This window comes from Tachyglossus aculeatus, chromosome X1, assembly GCF_015852505.1.
Source record: "Tachyglossus aculeatus isolate mTacAcu1 chromosome X1, mTacAcu1.pri, whole genome shotgun sequence".
Lineage (NCBI taxonomy): Eukaryota > Metazoa > Chordata > Mammalia > Monotremata > Tachyglossidae > Tachyglossus > Tachyglossus aculeatus.
The window spans coordinates 97,951,798-97,974,242 of NC_052101.1; the positions used below are offsets into that span (position 1 = coordinate 97,951,798).

The 22,445-nt window shown below is 44.5% G+C and overlaps 1 protein-coding gene across 2 annotated transcripts in view; it reads left to right on the forward strand.

Annotated features, from left to right (window-relative positions):
- SSUH2 (ssu-2 homolog) overlaps nt 1–20,981 on the forward strand; it is a 43,569-nt gene extending 22,588 nt beyond the window's left edge. The window contains exons 8-9 of one of the 2 annotated variants that reach the window (XM_038740195.1): nt 2,303–2,410; nt 19,946–20,981. In XM_038740195.1, the coding sequence (XP_038596123.1) occupies nt 2,303–2,410; nt 19,946–20,092 (255 nt within the window). In that variant the 3' untranslated portion in view covers nt 20,093–20,981. The remainder of the gene's footprint in view (nt 1–2,302; nt 2,411–19,945) is intronic. The other variant, XM_038740194.1, reaches the window with a different exon arrangement.
- The last annotated feature ends 1,464 nt before the right edge of the window (nt 20,982–22,445 follow it).

Here is a 22,445-nt window from a genome sequence, read left to right on the forward strand (position 1 = left end):
TTTGTCCCTTCTGTGCCTCTCTTCACTGAATTAATCTGTCTAACAAATGCCTTTCCTGAATTGACCCCTGTTGACAGGAATTAAGAAAACATACACAGCAAAGGTGTCCACATTAAGAAGCAAATTGCAACTCTTGAGAATGATTTATTCCAGAAATCCAGGACTGTACATTAAGATTTATGACTTTAATAAGAGCATACATATGTGATGATAATAGTACTGATAATGGTATTTAAGTGCATACTATGTTCCAGGCACTGTACCAAGCGCTGAGATAGATAAAAGATTATCAGGTTGGACCACCATCCCTGTCCTACAGGGGGCTCACAGTCCAAGTAAGAGGGGGAACAGGTATGATATTGTCATTTTACAGATGAGGAAATTGAGGCAAATAGAATAATAATAATGATGATGATGGCATTTGCATTTACTATGTGCACTTATATTGTTCTAAGCGCTGGGGGAGATACAAGGTAATCAGGTTGTCCCACATGGGGCTCACAGTCTTACTCCCCATTTTACAGATGAGGTAACTGAGGCACAGAGAAGTTAAGTGACTTGCCCAAAGTCACAAAGCTAACAAGTGGCAGAGATGGGATTAGAACCCATAACCTCTGGCTCCCAAGCCCGTGCTCTTTCCACTAAGCCACGCTGCTTCTCTATGAAATTAAGTGACTTGTCCAAGGTCACAAAGAAGGCAAGCAGCAGAACCGGGACTAGAACACAGGTCTTCTTACTCCCAGGCCTGTGCTCTTTCCACCAGGCTGTGCTGTTCCCCATATACTCCTGGACCTCCTTTTTCATAAACTGGATCATTTTCTACAGAGCATTGGAACCATTTTAAATGATTTAGAATGTTGGCTATATATGCTTTAGTCAATATTCATTTTATACTGTAAAAAATGGTGTTTGTTAAGGCAATATGTTGAAGATAAAAGATTAGATTAAATAAAATTAGGATGCTTTCATTGATTGATACCATTTTCATTTGTTTGACATATTCTATTGCTTTCTGGGTGGGGGAATTTCCAAATCTCCCCATTTAGGTGATTGGTAATTAGACTTAGATCAAGGAACATCCAAGCATGAGCAAAAATTATCATCACCAACTGAGGAAAACAGTTGATAAAGATCTGCCTATTCTACCAGGCTAAAAGGATGAGTAAAGATCCTGTTCACTGTGGCCTCATTCAGGTTTCGCAGTGATTACACAATATTATACAAATCAGCTCTAGATAAAGCAGTACTCTATTTTACCAGCATCCCTGATATTAGAGAAGCAGAGCTTTAGAAAGATCGTTACCTGGATGCGGATTGGAAAACATGCCAGGGGCTGTACGTGGCAAATGAGAAGCAGCATGGCTCAGTGGAAAGAGCCCGGGCTCTGGAATCAGAGGTCATGGGTTCAAACCCCAGCTCTGCCAATTGTCAGCTGTGTGACTTTGGGCAAGTCACTTAACTTCTCTGGACCTCAGTACCTCATCTGTAAAATGGGGATTAAGACTGTAAGCCCCCCGTGTGACAACCTGATCACCTGCTAACCTCCCCAGTGCTTAGAACAGTGCTTTGCACATAGTAAGCGCTTAATAAATGCCATTATTATTATTATTATTATTATTATTATTATTATAAGTTGGTTGTTATCCAACTGTCAAATTGCCTGTCATTTTCTCTCCCATCTGAATGATTTTGTGGGAAAATTATTTTGAAACCTTGGCTAGCTGCAGACATGTGTTCTTGTTTTGATAGCAGCCTAGCAAAATTGAGATATTGAATAAGTTCCCCTAGTAAATTAGTAACCCTCTGGAGAGTCTAGTGTATCCTCTCAACTCATCAAGGGTGTGCATAGAAAAATTAAAATGTGGGTAGTAGATCCAGGAGGGATTGCTCACTTGATATTGCCAATTGAAACTTTGTGTCTTCTTCCTAAGAAGAAGACACATTTCATTTTTTTGAGAATTTAATTTGGGGCAAGGATAAGTCAGTGGAATGTTTGGGAATAATTTTCTAAATGGTCCAAGTGGACAATTTGGGACAATCCTGGGAAGCAAGACCTAGGAGTTTCAATCCCAGTTAAAATCAGTAAAAATTAGTGATTTGAAATCGCCCTTTTTTTAAAAAAAAAAAAAAAGGTATAAATCAGACAGGGTTAGTGTGGTACCAAGATGTCAGAAACTAAAATGTTACAGTGATTCGAATGTGTTCATTCCCAGCTTGGCCCTTTTGCCATATCACAGAAGTGCACTTCCAGACCTTTCAAATGTTTTTTTCTTTTTTTTCCTAATTCCTTTTTCTGTTTCAGGTGTATCCTATAATAGACTTTCCTAAACCCGAGATCTCTCTAGCATCCCAGAGAGGCATCGCTGAGCACAATGCTGCATTTGCTTCCAGATCACGCATTCTACAGCAGGTCAGGGGGTGAAAAAGTGGGGTGTGAATAGAATTGAGGGGCTAACCAGGACTGTTGAGTTCCTGACATGTCTCAGTTGGAGGTTCAGGCCTTCCTAGGCAATGACTTTTATAGACACCCAAACCCCCTTTAAAGAGCTGATTGCTTCATGAAATATTCTTCACTTGTTTAAAGACTCTGAGAAGCCAGGTGGCTCTGAACCTGTACCCTGAGAGTCTACAGGCTGCATAGTACAGCATTTAGGCCTAGGGAAGTCCCTCCCTAGTGGGTGGAGAGGAATGAGAATGCCATCCTTCACACCCTCAGACTAGGAAGGAGACTAGTAGAAAACAGAGACCTCCATGGGCTGAAATCCTGGGACTCAGGCCTGAAATCAGAGGGTCTCGCTAGGGCCCCCCAAGAGGCAACTCTTGCCCCAGCAACACAAAGGAATTTCCACACTTGCACAATTCCTCATAATAATAATAATGATGGCATTTATTAAGCACTTACTATATGCAAAGCACTGTTCTAAGTGCTGGAGAGGTTACAAGATGATCAGGTTGTCCCACGGGGGGCTCACAGTCTTAATCCCCATTTTACAGATGAGGTAACTGAGGCACAGAGAAGTTAAGTGACTAATGTGGCAACAAAATGGCCTCAAAATTGCTTTTGCGAAGAGTCACCATCTTCCCCTGCCTACTAACAGAGGGGGAAGGGGTAGTTGTGGTCAGATGCAAGCCGACTTTGGAATTCCATGACCTTGCCTGCCTGCCTACCTGCCAGTGCAGAGCATTGCTGGAGAAGGTAGCAGCAGTAGCAGCAATCTTCACTTCTTCCTTAATGTTTTCATTTCTTGTCTGTTTAGTACATTGATGACTGCTCATGTGTTCTTCTTTGGAACCTGTTTTTTCATGGTACTCGGTAAATGCTTCCTAAATGCCAGGCACTGTACTAAGTGCTGGGGTGGATACAAGGTAATCAGGTTGGATTCAATCCTTGTTCCACATGGGATTTACAGTCTTAATCCCTATTTCACAGCTGAGGAAAATGAGGCCCAGACAAGCTAAGTGACCTGCCCAAAGTCACACAGCAGACAAGTGGCAGATCTGGGATTAGAACCCAGGTCCTCTGACTCCCAGGTTTAGGCTCTTTCCACTAAGCCACACTGCTTCTCAAACTGGAAACTGGAATAAGAACCATTGTTGAGACCCAGGGCTCAACTTGCCCTTCTGTCTGAGGCTCTAAGGTGACCCTACATGCCAATCTGGGGCAGGACAGTCCCAACATTTCATCATCTGGTTACCTCCAGCTGTAGGGCTTTTGGGAAACATGTTTGTGTTCTTGGGAAACCTAAGAGGGGAAAAAATGAGATTGGAGGAGCCTTATAGAAGCGAGAAAGGGGAAAAGAAGAGAGGGCTGCATCAATCAATCAATAGTATTTATCAAGCCCGTACTATACTAAGCACTTGAGAGAGTACAGTAGAGTTGGTAAATATGGTCCCTTCCCAAAAGGAGCTAACACTCTAGTGGGGAAGATGGACATTAAAATAAATTACAGGCAAAATAAATGACAGAGTATATGTACATAAATGCTGTGGTACTGGGGGTGATATGAATATCAAAGTACTAGGGTACAGATCCAAGTATGTAGGTGATGCAGAAGGGAGGGCAAATAAGTTGGGGAAATGAGGGGTTAGGAAAGGTCCGTCTTAGGAGATAAGAGTTTAGTAGGGCTTTGAAGATGGGGAGAGTGCAAGTGTGTCAGATATGAGGGGGAAGGGATTCTAGGCAAGAAGGTGGATATGAGCAAGAGGTCAATGGAGAGACAGATGAGATTTGTGAATAAGTTGGCATTAGAGAGTTGGGTTACAGTAGGAGATCAGTGAATGAAGGTAGGAGAGTGATTAGCTGTGAGTGATTAGCCGATCGAGTACTCTAAAGCTGAGGGTAAGGAGTTTGATGTGGATATGGATGAGCAGCCATTGGGTGTTTTTGAGAAGTGGAGAGACATAGATTGAAAGTACTTTTTGTAGATAATGATCTGGGTAGTAGAGTGAAGTATTGACGAGAGGGAAGAAACAGGAGTCAGGGAAGTCAGTGAGGACTCTAATGCTCATTCCCGGCAATCTCACATTTCCTCCTGCTTTCAAGACATCTCTACTTGGATGTCCCACCGAATCCTCAAGTTAAATGTGTCCAAAACTGAACTCCTTATTTTCCCCCCCAAACCCTGTCCTCCCCTGTCTTTCCAATCACCGTAGAAATCACCACTATCCTACCTACCTCACAAGCCCATAACCTTGGTGTTGTCCTTGACTCCTTTCTCTCATTCCACCCCGTATTCAATTTGTCACTAAATTCTGCCAGTTCTACCTTAAAACATTGCTAAAATCCATCCTTTCCTCTCCATCCAAACTGCTATTATGCTGATCCAAGAACTTATATAATAATAATCATGATAATTATAGTATTTGTTAAGCACTTACTATGTGCAAAGCACTGTACTAAACACTGGGGTGGATACAAGCAAATCGGGTTGGACACAGTCCCTGTCCCTCATGGGACTCAGTCTTAATCCCCTATTCTCCCACCTTGACTACTGCAATCTGCCGCCTCACTCACCTCCCAGCCTCCTTTCTCTTCCCACTTCCATCCATACTTTACTCTGCTTCATGAATCAATTATCAACAAAAATGTTCAATTCATGTCTCCCCACTCTTCAAGAATCTCCAATAGCTTCCCATCCACCTCTGCATCAAACAGAAACTTCTTACCCTTGGCTTTAAAGCACACAACCAGATGATCCCCCCCCACCTCACCTCACTAATCTCCTAATGCAGCCTAGCCCGCACACTTCACTCTTCTAGCGCCAGATTACTCACTGTGCCCCAGTCTCATCTATCTCACTGCTGACCCCTTTTCTACATCATCCCCTTAATCTGGAACTACCTCCCCCATTCATATATGCCAGACCACCACTCTTTACACCCTCAAAGCATTACTAAAGTCACATCTCCAAGAGGCCTTCCCCAATTAAGCCCTCTTTTCCTTGTTTTACTCTCCCTTCTGTATCATATATGCACCTCAATCTGTGACCTTTGAACACTTGATATTCTCCCCACTCCCAACCCTACAACACATATCTTTAAATTATGTGTTATAAATTACTTATTCATATTAATGTCTGTCTCCCTTCTAGAGCATAAACTTGTTATACAGCTTATACAACAGATAGGGAACATGTCTGCTAATTCAGTTAAATTGTACTCTTCTCCCAAGGGCTTAGTACAGTGCTCTGCACATAGTAAGTGCTCAATAAATATAATTGATTTTGCAATTCCTGCAGCTGACTAAGCCATGAGAAAGGAACCCGCCACCATGATCTGGGTGTCACAGACCTCAGTCCCACTAGCTCCATGTGGTAGCGAGTCTTCTGGCACCTGGAGTGTGGCAGTGGGGCCCGTTGCTTGGACTGTGGAAGTAGAGTCTGGCACCCACAGGGTGGCGGGAGAGATCCCACTGTTAGGGCCAGGGCAGCAGATGGGTCACCCTGAATAGCTCATCTATAAGAGATAGACTCAACATTGATGGGGGACAGTGGTGGATGGTAAAATCCACTACCCTCTCCTTCTCCTCCTCCCCCTCCTCCCCCTCCTCCTCCTCCTCCCCCTCCTTCCCCTCCTGTCCCTCCTTCCTTCCATTCCCCCTCTCTATCCCCTTCTTTTCTTCCCTATCACTGTTTCCCAATCATTCAGTGGTATTTATCAATCAATGGTTTATATTGACAGGTTACTGTGTGCAGAGCATTGTACTGTTTTCTCTCTCCTGTCTTTTCTCCCTTTCTCCCTCAAGCTGCCTGAGGTGCTCAAATTTCTTGTGACTTTTTCTCACCTGTATCCCCTTCTTTCTGTCTTTTCTCTTCTTCCCCACTCTTTTTCTCTGTCTTTCTTTAGTTCTCCATTTCTGTCTTGTCCATCTCTTTCTCCCTAATTTTCTATCTTTTCTCAGTCCCCTGAGCTCTGCCCTCCAACTTTGAGCTCCCCAAAGCCTGGTCACTTTCAGAGCTCTGCTACCTATTCTAGAGCCTGAGCACCTTGTACAGATCCCCAAACTCTGAAAAGAGATGGAGAGTGGATCCATCATGGTGAATTAAAATTTAGAGAAGCATGGCTTAGTGGAAAAAGCACATACTTGGGAGTCAGAGGACATGGGTTCTAATTCCGGCTCCACCACTTGTCTGCCATGTGACCTTGGGCAATTCACTTAACTTCTCTGTTCCTCAGTTACCTCATTTATAAAATGGAGATTAAGACTGTGAGCCCCATGTGGGACAACCTAATTACCTTGTATCTACCCCAGTGCTTTGAACAGTGCTGGCACATAGTAAGCGCTTAACAAATACCATTATTATGATTATCAAAATCTTCATACATCAGGAGTCTTGGAGACAGTAAGGCATTCCAGACTTGCATGAGTGCCGGGGTTTCTGGGAGTATTTGGGCTTCAACTCTTCATCCCCTTCCTCCCACCTTGTTCTGAAGCCTAATCAATCAATCAATCAATTGTATTGAGCGCTTACTGTGTGCAGAGCACTGTACTAAGCACTTGGGAAGTACAAGTTGGCAACACATAGAGACGGTCCCTACCCAACAGTGGGCTCACAGTCTAGAAGGGGGAGACAGAGAACAAAACATACTAACAAAATAAAATAAATAGAATAGATGTGTACAAGTAAAATAAATAAATAGAGTAATAAATACATACAAACATATACATATATACAGGTGCTGTGGGGAAGGGAAGGAGGTAAGGCGGGGGGGTGGAGAGGAGGAGGAGGGGGAGAGGAAGGAGAGGGCTCAGTCTGGGAAGGCCTCCTGGAGGAGGTGATCTCTCAGTAGGGCCTTGAAGGGAGGAAGAGAGCTAGCTTGGCAGATGTGGGGAGGGAGGGCATTCCAGGCCAGGGGGATGACGTGGGCCAGGGGTTGACGGCGGGACAGGCGAGAATGAGGCACGGTGAGGAGATTAGCAGCAGAGGAGCAGAGGGTGCGGGCTAGGCTGTAGAAGGAGAGAAGGGAGGTGAGGTAGGAGGGGGCGAGGTGATGGAGAGCCTTGAAGCCGAGGGTGAGGAGTTTCTGCCTGATGTGTAGGTTGATTGGTAGCCACTGGAGATTTTTGAGGAGGGGAGTAACATGCCCAGAGCGTTTCTGGACAAAGACAATCCGGGCAGCAGCGTGAAGTATGGATTGAAGTGGGGAGAGACAAGAAGATGGGAGATCGGAGAGGAGGCTGATACAGTAGTCCAGACGGGATAGGATGAGAGCTTGAACGAGCAGGGTAGCGGTTTGGATGGAAAGGAAAGGGCGGATCTTGGCAATGTTGCAGAGCTGAGACCAGCAGGTTTTGGTGACGGCTTGGATGTGAGGGGTGAATGAGAGAGCGGAGTTGAGGATGACACCAAGGTTGCAGGCTTGTGAGATGGGAAGGATGGTAGTGCCGTCAACAGTGATGGGAAAGTCAGGGAGTGGGCAGGGTTTGGGAGGGAAGACAAGGAGTTCAGTCTTGGACATGTTGCGTTTTAGGTGGCGGGCAGACATCCAGATGGAGATGTCCTGAAGGCAGGAGGAGATGCGAGCCTGGAGAGAGGGGGAGAGAGCAGGGGCAGAGATGTAGATTTGGGTGTCATCAGCGTAGAGATGATAGTTGAAGCCATGGAAGCGAATGAGGTCACCAAGGGAGTGAGTGTAGATCGAGAACAGAAGGGGACCAAGAACTGAACCTTGAGGAACCCCCACAGTAAGGGGATGGGAGGGGGAAGAGGATCCTGCAAAAGAGACTGAGAATGAACGACTGGAGAGATAAGAGGCGAACCAGGAGAGGACAGAGTCAGTGAAGCCAAGGTTGGATAGCATGTTGAGGAGAAGGGGGTGGTCCACAGTGTCGAAGGCAGCTGAGAGGTCGAGGAGGATTAGGATAGAGTATGAGCCGTTGGATTTGGCAAGCAGGAGGTCATTGGTGACCTTTGAGAGGGCAGTTTCCATGGAATGTAGGGGACGGAAGCCAGACTGGAGGGGGTCGAGGAGAGAGTTGGTGTTGAGGAATTCGAGGCAGCACGTGTAGACGACTCGTTCAAGGAGTTTGGAAAGGAATGGTAGTAGGGAGATGGGGCGATAACTAGAAGGTGAGGTGGGGTCAAGAGAGGGTTTTTTTAGGATGGGAGAGACATGGGCATGCTTGAAGGCAGAGGGGAAGGAACCAATGGAGAGTGAGCGGTTGAAGATGGAAGTGAAGGAGGGGAGAAGGGATGGAGGGAGAGATTTCATGAGATGGGAGGGAATGGGGTCAGAAGCACAGGTGGCCGGAGTAGCACTTGAGAGGAGGGCTCCTCTGATTATACTGCTGGGAAGGATGGGAGAGTAGCGGAGAGTGTTGAGAGCTGGGGGGTTGGAGAATGGGGGGAGTGACTTTGGGGAGGTCAGACCTGATGGATTTAATTTTATTAATGAAGTAGGAGGCCAGATCATTGGGGGTGAGGGAAGGAGGAGGGGGGAGGAACTGGGGGGCCTGAGAAGGGAGTTGAATGTACGGAAGAGCTGATGGGGATGATGGGCATGGGTGTCAATAAGGGAGGAGAAATAGTTTTGTCTGGCAGAGGAGGGGGCTGAGTTAAGGCAGGAAAGGATAAACTTGAATTGAACGAGGTTGGCATGGTGTTTAGACTTTCGCCAACAGCGTTCGGCAGCTCGAGCATAAGAGCGAAGGAGGCGGACAGTGGCAGTGATCCAGGGCTGTGGGTTAGTGGTACGAGAGCCGCGAAGGGAAAGGGGAGTGAGTGAGTCTAGCTGAGTAGAAAGGGTAGAGTTGTGAGCAGTAATCTGATCATCAAGATTGGGTAGAGAGGAGAGGGAGGCGAGGTGGGGTGTGAGGCGCTCAGATGGATGGGGTCAAGAGAGTGGAGATCTCTGTGAAGGAGTAATATGGATTTACAGGGGAAAGGAGTATGAGTGAGGAGGCAGGTGAGAAGATTATGATCAGAGAGAGGGATTTCAGAGTTGGTGAGGGTGGACACAGTGCAGTGGTTGGAGATGATGTGTCATCAGGGCACATTTCTATCACTTGGGAATAGGCCATTTTCTGGTTTCCAGTGCCTCAGCTCCTGTGAATCAATCACTGGTATTTATTGAATGTTTACCGTATGCAGAGCACTGTACTAAACACTTGGGAGAGTACAATTTAACGGAGTTGGTAGACACATTCCCTGTCCACAAGGAATATCCACTTCAGTCTAGAACGGGACACAGGTATTAAAATAAATTATGGGTATGTTCATAAGTGCAGTGGGACTGAGGGCCGGGTGATTAGCAAGTGCTAAAAGAGTACAGATCCAAATGCATAGGCAGAAGGGAGAGGGAGTAGGAGAAATGAGGGCTTAGTTGGAGAAGGTCTCTTAAAGGAAATGAGATTTTAAGTCTTTAAAGGTGGGGAGTTCCAGGCTTGAGTCAGGATGTGGGCAAGGGGTCGGCAGTGAGCTAGACGAGATTGAGTCACAGTGAGTAGGTTGGCATTAGAGGAATGAAGTGTGCTGGCTGGGTTGCAGTTGGAGATCAGGAAGGTCTGATGGGAGGCAAATTAAGTTCTGCTGGGACTATGTACCAAGATTATTTTAAAGATGCAGAAGATTCTCTTGGCTTAATATTTCTTCTTGGCAGACCATTTGAGTAGAGTGAAAAGAAAAAGAAAAATAGTCTCAAAATGCAGGAATTCTTTGTTTTCATTGTTAATCTAGCTCCACAATATTGCATTTATTCCAAAAGGCCACTTGGTGGCAGTAGTTATTCAGTAAACTCAATGAAAACCTGTTTATATGATCATTTCAGATTCACTCCTGAACAAAATTAGAGACCAAATTCCAGGGAATGTTTTTCCAAGGAAGGCCCTTTCAGAGCATCTCTGCATTCTGTTGATAGAAATATTTGTGCACAAAGCCTGCCACACATGTGTGTTCTTCGTTGGCATATTGTAACAGTGGGAGATGCAGGGAAGAATTGGGGCTTGGATTGTTAGTCCTCCATAAATAAAATATTCATCTTGTCTCAGGTTACATTACTTCCCTTCCCTCCACTGGGTAGCCCTTATCCCCCTCTGCACACCTTCCTTTCCTCCTGGGCCTTCCCTCATTCCCTCCTGCTAGACCTCTACTCCCTAACTTCGGCCACATGAACTCCCTGAGCCAAGCCATATAGTCACCCACCCTGGCATTCATTCCATCGTATTTATTGAGCACGTAATGTGTGCGGAGCACTGTATTAACTGCTTGGGAGAGTACAATACCACAATAAATGGACACATTCCCTGTCCACAATGAGCTCAGAGTCTAGAGGGAGCTCAGTCTATAGGGCAGAGATTGAAGTATTTACTCAAAGAGATGTCCTCAGAGCAGAGATAGCCAAAGCACCCCCAGGTCAGTAAGCATAAGTGGCTGTAGCAGCTGCTTTTGAGCTGAACTTGACCAATAGGGGATGATGGGGGAAGAGAGCAGTGGCTATAGTTACATATTTCTGCTGCTGGTGGGCTCCTTGCTGCCACATTCTTTCCTTTGTCCTCACCACTGGCTGGCCTATTACTTCCATTGACTACTTCCATAACAGGACCAACTTTAGATGGTATGCAAGTGAGACAGCAGCTCAAGGTATACCATTAAGTGAGCTTGTTTTGGGCAGTGAATGTGTTTGTTTTTGTATTGTACTCTCCCAAGTTCTTAGTACAGTGGTTTGCACACAGTAAGTGCTCAATAAATACAATTGAATGAATTAGGATGGTGGTGATGGGGCAGACCTGGGCAGCAGCAGTTAAACCTTTTCAAGCATCCATGGAAGTGGCACCTGTGGGAACAGGAACCTGGATAGAGAATGAAATGACTCTGGAACAAGACAGGGCAGTATGTAGGTATGGGTGTGAATGGGAGGTGAGGGAGATTGTAGCCTTGCCATAGTGGACAAACAGATGGATGAATACTATGGACTGGTTTCCTCTCTACCTGGGATTTGCCCTGTCCTACATCTGGAATTATCATCCCCAGGGGCGGTGGAGGCGGTAGCAAACATCTTCATAGAAAGCTGATGTTTTTTTCATGACAAAGCCCCAGTTATGCTCATTCCTTTCCATGTTAACTCTGTGGATAAACTCTAGGCAAAATCCCCTCCCTAGGGTTGGGGAGGAGGGTACGTATGTGCCTTGGCACCAAGTAAACCCCACGTAGACTGCAAGCTCCTTGTGGGCAGGGAATGTCTACCAACTCTGTTATATTGCATTCTCCCTAGCCCTTGGTACAGTGCTCTGCACATGGTAAGTGGTCAGTGAATGCAATTAACTGAACCACAACCCCTCCACAGCAACAACCTAAACAATCCTAAGTTCTATTTTAAATACAATCAAAGCTGAATTATCTGCCCCTTGACCAAACTGAAATCTCTAGTGAACTATTTCTGATCTCCTCCAATCAGCAGAGGTGGTTGAGGCTCTCTTCCCTTCTTTCTCTTACCTGTCCCCTTCTCCTGCTCTTCTTCCTCAGCCTCCACCTGCCTGCCTCAGTCGCAACCTGGTCCATTCCTGGCTCCCAAAAAGTGGGGTTGGGGTGGCAGAAGTGTAGTGATGGGCCATCTGGTATTCCAAACCTTTCTCTCTGTATCCTTAATTTTCCCTCTGGAAATCCATTTTCTGTTTCTGGTCTGTGAATGTATCCAAATCCCTCTTTGAACCTTCTGCTATATTCTACCTTGCCCTTCCTGTGACTAACTCCTGGGAGTCCTAGCAGGGCTGGCCAGGGCAGCAGCCAAATTTGGGAGCAGTAGGTGTTTTTCTAATCTAATGCACAGACAGTTCTCCCTATACCAACAGTTTTGACATCTGAATATACACAGGGCCAGGATTCAGCTAGCAGGCTTTTGAAGGAATTTTATTGCTAATTATTGTATGTAGCTCTGGCTTGCCTTATTCATGACCCAGACACACACACACACACACACACACACACTCTCTCTCTCTCTCTCTCTCTCTCTCTCTCTCTCTCTCTATGCTGAAAGTCTAGATATGGGACTTCTTGGGGAAAAAAATAAGGTCTTGTGCTTTCCACCAAAGATTCTTAAAAAATACTTTATAAACAGGAGCAAATTATAAACCTCATGCCATCTTGTGAGGTAAATAAATAATAATAATAATAATAATGGCATTCGTTAAGCACATACAACCACAGTGGTCAGATTTCGGCCCTACCCTGAGTCACTGGTTCGAACGGGAACCTCACCGGCTCTGGCCAGCAGACTCCGGATCTCCTGGAAACCTCATTTCCTTCATCTCCACACATTATTTTTCTTTCTCCACACCCACTGACATATTTGACACTGTTGTCCTCAGCCTTTCCTGTACAAGTTTGTATCTTGGAACAGCCTTTCACAGACCTATTACTATTTCTCTAAAATGTCTTGTCATTTTTAAGAATCACAGATACTTTGTAGTACTTTTTTCTCCTACCCCCTGGGTTTTAGGCAATGATTACAGCAAGGAGCAAGCTGGAATGTTGGTATTGAATCGCACCACATTCCCAGAGGGTTTCCCATGATGGGTTTCTGCAGTTGTATATCTAACTTCTGGCATTCAAATAAACATAAAAAAGTCTGGAACTCTCTAGTGGAACAGACTTTTATAAATCTAATTAATGATAGATAAATAATGAAATGTGTAGTATGGCTGCCCTTTCTTCGTCTCGGGGAATTATAGTCCCATGAGCCCAATTCGGGAATTCCAACCTCCCCTCCCTATCCTGTGCCTGAACTCTTGGTCCCTTCAGAGGCTGGCACTGATGCTTCCAGGTCACTAGAGCACTAAGAGTTAATGCAGCTTCCAGAAGGCCCTAAATGCATAATCAGGAAATTGCTAAGGTGCTGGGAGCTTCTAGCAGAATGATTATACAAAGTGTGTTTTGTAAGAGGAAAAACAATTAAGCCCACATGCTGCTGGTTAATTGTAATTACACGGACAAATCCTGGAGGATGAAGGTTAAAATGGAAGACACGCTCACCTGTTTCAGTAGCAGAGGGGAGTGGGGAAGTGGGGCAAAAGGCCATTTTGAATAATTTTGCTGAATGGGCTTTGGATGTTTTATTCTTAGAGAAATTCAGTCATGCATCAGACATTTGACTCAGAATTGAAAAGGAGGAAAATTGATGCTCATAAGTATTACATAGGAGCCATGTCAACGAAGGGAGAGGCATAGCCAAACAGAGGAATTGGATCATTTAACTCTAGGTGGATGTCAAAGTGACAAAACAGATAAATATGGAATTACAAGGCAACCATTTTAATGGCTCTTTATGCCACAGGCGATTTGTTGTCATACAGATGAGAGGAGATTCTCTGGTCTGAAATGAAGGGAAATTTCTGTCTATGATCTCCTTATATGTTAAACAGAAAGTTGTTTTTAAATTCTAGCAAGTAGGGGGAATGCATTTCACAGTGCTTGGATTTTTTTTTCTGTCCCTTTCTCTTTTCTTAGCTCTTTTAACTACCAACCAACTTGTATCCAATCATATCTTGCAGAAATGTTATTTGAGTCTCATTAACATTATGGGCAGGAAACGTGTCTGCTGATTCTGCTGTACTGTTCTAACCACTTAGTCCAATGTTCTGCACATAGTAAGCACTCAAATACTATTGGTTGATTACTGTAACAACCATAGAAAATGTCACTAGACTGTGTAGGGTTACCATAAGCTTCTGCTTGGCTGTAAGCTCGTTAAGAGCAAGGATCATGGCTACCTACTCTATTGTACTCTCCCAAGTGCTTAAGACAGTAAGTACTCAAATACAATTGATTGGTTGAAATAGGAAATCTTAGTTACTGGTAATGAATGGCTCTTCCCAGTTGTTGTTATGGAGGGCATTCTACGTTTGTCAAGTATGGGATACTCAGCTCCAGAGAGGACACTAACTGACAGTCTTCCAGTGTCCTATGGCTACTGCAAATAAGTGCCTGGCTAACATTAGCTGGGATGACCAGTTGCAGATAAAACTAATCTTCCTGGAATGACATACTACCAGCCCCAGCCAGGATCCTACCCAAGAACAGTGGTGACAGTGATGCACAACCGTGTGATGGATAGAGTGCATTTCAGGCATTTCCATTGACTAGCCCTGTGTTCTATTACTGGGTTAAACCAATGGTTTATGCTCAGTATCTGGTTTCCAAAAGGGGCTGCAGAGTACTTGGAGGAACTGTGTGATGACTGCTGTCCTCAACATCGCTCCAGCATCTCTAACTTTCCCTCTAAAAAGCAGTAGTAGTTTTTGAGCACATACTTGATGCAGTGTATCAAACAAGGAGCTTGGCAAATACAAAATTAAGTGATGTATTCCCAGCCCACAAAGAGCTCACACTGTAATGGGGGCGACAAACATAAAAATGTTTCTGGTTAGAGCAGTCCAAATAAATAAATGTGCACAAGTGAATAAATGTATGTACAGAAGTGCTGAAGATGATTATGAAATAGTTCATAAGGGCTTGAGTTGGTTGATGGGGTGGCTGGGAAACTGATCAGGGAAGGCTTATTGTTGGATGAGGTGGGATATGAGAAGGACTTTGAATATGGGGAGAGCAATGACCAGTCAGACTGGGGAAGGAAGGGAGAGAGGGACTTCCAACCTGGGGAAACAGTACGAGTGAGGGGATGGAGATGGAAGAGTCCAGAGCAAGCTACAGTCAGCAGGTTGGTTAGGGAAGAAAGAAGAGAGTGAATTGGGAAATAGTGGTTGAAGGGAGCAATTAGGTAAGGTGGGGCAAATTGGTGAAGAGCCTTGAATTCAGTAATGAGTGCTTTTGTCTGATGGAGACACAGGAAGCTACTTTAAAACACTCAATCACCTTGCCCCTCCTACCTCACCTAGCTGCTCTCCTACTACAACACAGCCTGCTCACTTCACTCCACTAGTGCCAACCTACTCACAGTACCTCAGTCTTGACTGTCTTGTCACTGACCTCTCACCCACATGCTGCCCCTGGCCTGGAGTGACCTCCCTCCTCCTTTCTGACAGACAATTACTCTCTCCACCTTCAAAGCCTTATTAAAGGCACATCTCCTACAAGAGGCCATTCCTAAGCCCTCATTTCCTCTTTTCCCACTCCCTTCTGGGTCACCTCACTTGCTCCCTTTATTCACCACCCCGTCCCCAACACATATCTGTAATTTATTTATTTATATTAAAGTCTGCCTCCCCAGCTAGTTTGTAGGCTTACTGTGGGCAGGGAATGTGTCTGTTTTATATTGTTGTTTGTACTCAGTGTCTAAACAGGATATGACCAGAGCTCATAGCAAGGTGGTAGCAGTTTGGGTGGAGAGGAATAGTTAGAGCAGAGACATGTTCTTTAGGACGAACTGACAGGATTTGGAAATGGATTGAAAGTGAGAATTGAAAGGCAGTGAGAAGTCCAGCATGAGCCTGAGGGTTTCTGAGCCAGGGAGAATAGTGGTGTTTTTGATTGAGATGGTAAAATTAGGAGGGAGGGTATTTAGGGGGAAAGATGCAAAGTTTTATCTCAGACATATTGCATTCGAGGAGGCAGGGGGTGAGGGGAAACCCAAGTGGAGGTCCTAGGGCAAGTGGAGAATGTTTAGGGGTAATCTGATTTATCATGTAATGATTGGTCAGTCAGATAACTTAAACCATTCTTTGTGTGTCAATTATTTGGTGGCGTAGAATTTGAGAACAAACTGAGATGAAAGAAGTGAAACCTTAGAGAAAAGAAATGCTAAAGCCTTATATAAATTGAATGAATTCTGTAATTAAAATTACTATCAAGTAATAGTATCATAATATGATTATATTGCTCTAATTATAATAGTAACATAATAATATTACTATAGAATGAATGGGATTCATTCTTCCCAGCCCCAACCCTCCCAAGAGTATGCGGAGGGTGGGTTTGTCACAAGTTCCATGAATGAATCAGTGCTTGATAGTAATATTAACATATTACTATTATATTACTATAGTAATATTATTATGGTGCTAGTATAATTAGTTATCAGATAATTATATTAATACATATATATAATATTAATTATCAGATAGCTGTCCAATCAGAACAGAGAAGCAGCATGGTGTAATGGATAGAGCATGGGCCTGGAAGTAGGAAGATTGTGGGTTCTAATCCCAGCTCTGCCACTTGTCTGCTGTGTGATGTTGGGCAAGTCACTTCACTTCTCTGTGCCTGTTACCTCATCTATAAAGTAAAAATAATAATAATTGTGGTATTTGTTAAGCGCTTACTATGTGGCAGGCACCATATTAAGCACTGGAGTGGACATAAGTAAATCGGGTTGGACACAGTCCCTGTCCCACATGGGGTTCACAGTCTCAATCCCCATTTTACAGATGAGGTAACTGAGGCCCAGAGAAGTTAAGTGACTTACCCAAGGCCACACAGCAGACAAGTAGCAGAGCCAGGATTAGAACCTATGACCTTCTGACTCTGGGGATTAAGACTGTGAGCCCCACATGGGACAGGGACTGTGTCCAACCTGATTTGCTTATATCCACCCCAGAACTTAGAACAGTACCTGCATAAAATAAGCACTTAAAAAAATTATATAATGATCATTATTATATAATAAATGATATTAGCCCGAACTATTTTACCCCTCATCCTTGTTCTAATCTTAAATCTACCCTGAATGTTGCTTGGGGGGGAAAAGTCAGTCACTGCTCAGAAGATGTCATTGACAACATTCAAAATTAAAATTCAATGTTGATAATTTAAGTTTAATTTTGGACATTGCCAATGGCAACTTGTGATCAGAGATTTATTTATTTTATTTCATTTTGATGCTTTGTCATTTCGCATTCACTTCATCCCCATGAGCGTGGCTTAGTGGGAAGCAGTGTGGCTAAGTTGGATAGAGCACAAGACTCAGAGTCAGAAGGCTGTAGGTTCTAATCCCTGTTTCGCCACTTGTCTGCAGTGTGAACTTGGGCAAGTCACTTCAGTTACCTCATCTGGAAAACGAGGATTGGACGGGGACTGTGTCCAACTGGATTTGCTTGTATACTCCCCAGGACTTAGTACAGTGCCTGGCATACAGGAAGTGCTGAACAAATACCATCATTATTATTATTATTATCATCAATAGCAGCCTGTGTGGGAGACAGTAGACATAAATTGATGAATGTATCATAGTTGAGAGTAGAAAAATGGATATAAGAATAGATTTAAGGGAATCATTATTTATAAAGATTTATTTGTTATTTCCTCATAACCAATAAATGAACAAATAAATACCCAGTGCTGGGTCAGGGACTACGTTCTAAGTATATTGTTTCTACCCCAGTGCAATGCAATGCTTTGGTACATAGTAAGCACTTAATGCCATCATCATAATTGTGATTATTGTTATTGTTGCTGGAGGAATGGCATGACCAGGCTGGTGGGGGCCTTAATCAAGAAATGCCTCTTGAATCCATCTGATATTTACTGAGGACTTACTGTGCGCAGAACACTTTACTAAGCATTTGAGAGTACAACAGAGTAAGTAAACACAATTCCTGCCCTCGGGGAGTTCACAGTCTAGCAAGGGAGCTGGAAGGAAAGTTTCCTGAAGGAAATGAAAGAAAGGTACATGTGATTATTCTCATTTTAAAGAGGAAGAAACAGAGGCCTAGGAAAGTTAAATGATTTTCCATGTTCACACAGTAAGCCAGTAACAAGGCTAGAACTAGTTAAGGCACCTGACTCTGTGCTGTAGCATTTGAGAATTAATCAGGGAAGGCTTCCTGGAGTAGCTGTGATTTTTAGGAAGACTTTAAAGATAGAGGGGACGGAGTCTGGGGGATTTTATGGGAACCATAGGAGTTAAGGGTCAGAGGTGGGAGAGTACAGTTAAATGGGGAGCTTGGGAAGAGAGGGTGAGCTGGGATTAAGAGATCTGATAATAAGAAATGGAGAGAGCTGGTGGAGAGCCCTGAAGCCAGTGGTAATTAATTTCTGCTTAAGGCTGAAGGAGATGGATAGCTATTGGAAGCTTTTTAGGAGTGGGAAAGATGTGTGCCAAGTAATGTTTCCAGAAGAGAATTTGAGCAGCAGCATGGCATGTGGACTGGAAAGGGGGAGATGGTGGAGGTCTCTCTCGACTCTCCCATCTTCGAGGCCCACTACTATGATACTAATAATGATAATTGTGGTATTGAAGTGCTTATTATGTGACAAGCACTGTGGTATACACAAAATAATCACATCAGACACAGTTCCTGTCCCACATTGGGATCACAGTCTATGTAGGAAGGGCAGGTATTGAATTCCCATTTTACCAGAGAGGAAATTTAGGCCTAGAGAAGTTAGGTGACTTCTCAAAGATCATGCAGTAGGCAAATGTTGGAGCCGGGATTAGAACCCAGGTCCTCTGCCTCCTCAGCCTGTTCTTTCCACTACGCTACACTGCTTCTCTATTAAAATCACATATCAATCAGTTGTACTTATTGAGTGCTTACTTTGTGCAGAGCACTATGCTAAGCACTTGGGAGAGTACAATGTAACAGAGTTGATGGACACCTTCCCTGCCATGTCTCTTCCCAGTGGCCTTCCCTGACTAACACCTCATTTCTCCACCATTTACACCCTCCCTTTTGTATCACCTATGCACTTGGGTCTGACCCCCTTAAACACTTTGATACCCCACTCCAGCCCCACAGCACTTAAGTATACATCCTTTATACTCTGCTGTTTCCTCTCTCTGATTTTAACACCTCTCTCCTCCCTAAACTGGAAGCTTTTTGTGGGCAGGGATTGTTTCTACCAACTCTACTGTAGTGTACTCTCCCAAAGCCCTAGTACAGTGCTCTGCAAACAGTAAGTGCTCAATAAATGCCATTGGTTGAGGAAGACCAACGAGGAGGCTGATGCAGTCTGCAGTAGTCTAAACGTGCTATGACCCTGACGAGAGGGTGGTTTGTTAAAATATTTGGGGCAGATAAATATTTTGCTTTCATTTGCTCACTGTGGGCAGGGAATGTGTCTGCCAACTCTATTGAATTGTAATCATAATGATGGTATTTATTAAGCACTTACTATGTTCCAAGCACTGTTCTAAGCGCTGGGGTAGATACAAGGTAATCAGGTTGTCCCACGTGGGGCTCACAATCTTAATCCCCATTTTACAGATGAGGTAACTGAGGCACAGAGAAGTGAAGTGACTTGCCCAAAGTCACACAGCTGAGAAGTGGCAGAGCCGGGATTAGAACCCATGACCTCTGACTCCCAAGCCCGTGCTCTTTCCACTGAACCACGCTGCTTCTCTCTTCTCTATTGTACTCTCCCAAGGGCTTAGTACAGTGCTCTGCACATAGTAAGCACTCAATAAATACCTTTGATGATATGCAAGGCTGTTAAGTCTATTCATCTTAGGTGGTCAGGCAATAGTGTGACATAAGACATATTCTGTTTGGTGAGAGACATCTAGGTGTGATGGATTCAGTTGTATTTAAAACTTCTTTTGCAATTTGCTTTCTCAGCGCCAGACCATTGAGCTGATTCCCCTGACAGAAGTTCACTATCGGTATCAAGGGAAGACTCATCTGTATTATGTCTATGGAATGGAGAACAAGGTTTATGCACTGGACTATCCAGAGAGATACTGCTGTGGCTGTACTATCATATGATGACAAGCTAAAAATGTTCTTAAACAAGTTAAAGAATAACAAGAGACAGGTGCACACCTCCTCTCAAGAAAGAGAAAAGAGGTTAAAGGTCAAGTATTTCCCCCACCCTTGTTTTTTCAGGTAGCAAATGAAAACTTCTTTGTTCGAGATGTTTACAGCAGTTTCAACTCCCAAATAATTATTTTATGACAATGCTGCTTGTGCCCCATCTCACATCCTGTATTGATGTTTGGAATTGGTTAGTGTTGGGGTCAGATACTCTGCTCCAGAAATGGGAAGACCATTATTGACCCCCTGACCAGGCAGGGAACTGCTTCTCTCCCACTAACCCAACCACCATCCTCAATTTCTGTTGTGAGTGAGAGGATGGGTCAGAAATGGCCAGCCAGTAGAGGAGGCAGAGAACATGTTATATATCAGCTGTCCAGAAACCAAAATGGATTTGCTTCTCCCTGTGATCTTTGGCTTTTGCACCCCACCACACATTGTTCAGTGTCTGTTAATCTGTTGAACTGTAAAAAAGGGGATTTTGAGACCCTATTCAGCTATTCAAGAACAAGGGTGATTTGGGAGATGTATTGACCTTGGGAGAAAAGGAATCCTAGGCAGACAGGGTAGCAGGTAGTGTGGGCACTGGCCCTGGAGCAGACCTTCTTGTGGCCCAGAGTGAGAGAGGATGGGTTGAAAAATAAATCGGTTGTAATCATTAGGGTCAGGGCACAGAGCTAGGTCAGTAGAGCGGTGCAACACTATCAAGCCCCTCCCTTCTTCCTCTTGCCCAATGGAGCGGGCCTGAAGAGAGACCCTGAAAAATTCATGATGTAGAGCAGCATGGGATGATGTTCCAGGTCATCAATCAATCAATCAATCATATTTATTGAACGCTTACTGTGTGCAGAGCACTGTACTAAGCGCTTGGGAAGTACAAGTTGGCAACATATAGAGGCAGTCCCTACCCAACAGTGGGCTCACAGTCTAGAAGGGGGAGACAGAGAACAAAACCAAATATATTAACAAAATAGAATAGATATGTACAAGTAAAATAGAGTAATAAATATGTACAAACATATATACAGGTGCTGTGGGGAAGGGAAGGAGGTAAGATGAAGGGGATGGAGAGGGGGATGAGGGGGAGAGGAAGGAGGGGGCTCAGTCTGGGAAGGCCTCCTGGAGAAGGTGAGCTCTCAGTAGGGCCTTGAAGGGAGGAAGAGAGCTAGCTTGGCGGATGTTGGGAGGGAGGGCATTCCAGGCCAGGGGGATGACGTGGGCTGGGGGTTGACGGCGGGACAGGCGAGAACGAGGCACGGTGAGGAGATTAGCGGCAGAGGAGCGGAGGGTGCGGGCTGGACTTTAGAAGGAGAGAAGGGAGGTAGGTAGGAGAGGGCGAGGTGATGGGGAGAGCCTTGAAGCCCGGAGTGAGGAGTTTCTGCCTGATGCGCAGATTGATTGGTAGCCACTAGAGATTTTTGAGGAGGGGAGTAACTTGCCCAGAGCGTTTCTGGACAAAGACAATCCGGGCAGCGGTGTGAAGTATGGATTGAAGTGGGGAGAGACACGAGGATGGGAGATCAGAGAGGAGGCTGATGCAGTAGTCCAGATGGGATAGGATGAGAGCTTGAACCAGCAGGGTAGTGGTTTGGATGGAGAGGAAAGGGCGGATCTTGGCAATGTTGCGGAGCTGAGACCGGCAGATTTTGGTGATGGTTTGGATGTGAGGGGTGAATGAGAGAGCAGAGTCGAGGATGACACCAAGGTTGCGGGCTTGTGAGACAGGAAGGATGGTAGTGCCGTCCACAGTGATGGGAAAGTCAGGGAGAGGGCAGGGTTTGGGAGGGAAGACAAGGCAAGGAGTTCAGTCTTGGTAATGTTCTCTGATGCCATCAAAATGGCTCAACTTGCGAAGCTCCTGCTTTTACACTTGCTTAAATTTGGGACTATTAAATTTTCCTTTGACATTAGGAAATTGAGATCCTGGGCGAGACCTATAATAGACATCAGCTTTCAAGGGATTTTGAGGGTGACAATCTGGGTTGGGCCAAGTTGGATTCCTGGAAACTTCTCATCTTATTTACTTTCATATGCTATTAATGTGATGAAAATGTTTGAAAGTGAAAATGATTTCAGAGCCCCTAAAAACTGTTGATTCGATTTTTCTAACATTAAGTGGTTTGGGTGTGCAGCAAGCGGGCAAATTGTTTGCTAAAAATACTTGACTTTGGATCTTGTCTACACATCCTGTGCTTCACAGATATTGTTATTAAATGTATGCCCTGCAAGACTCAGCTATCTAATGAATTCTAAATAAGTAGAAAGCCTATTTTAATTTCTTGCTCCCACTATTTTGCATCCTGAG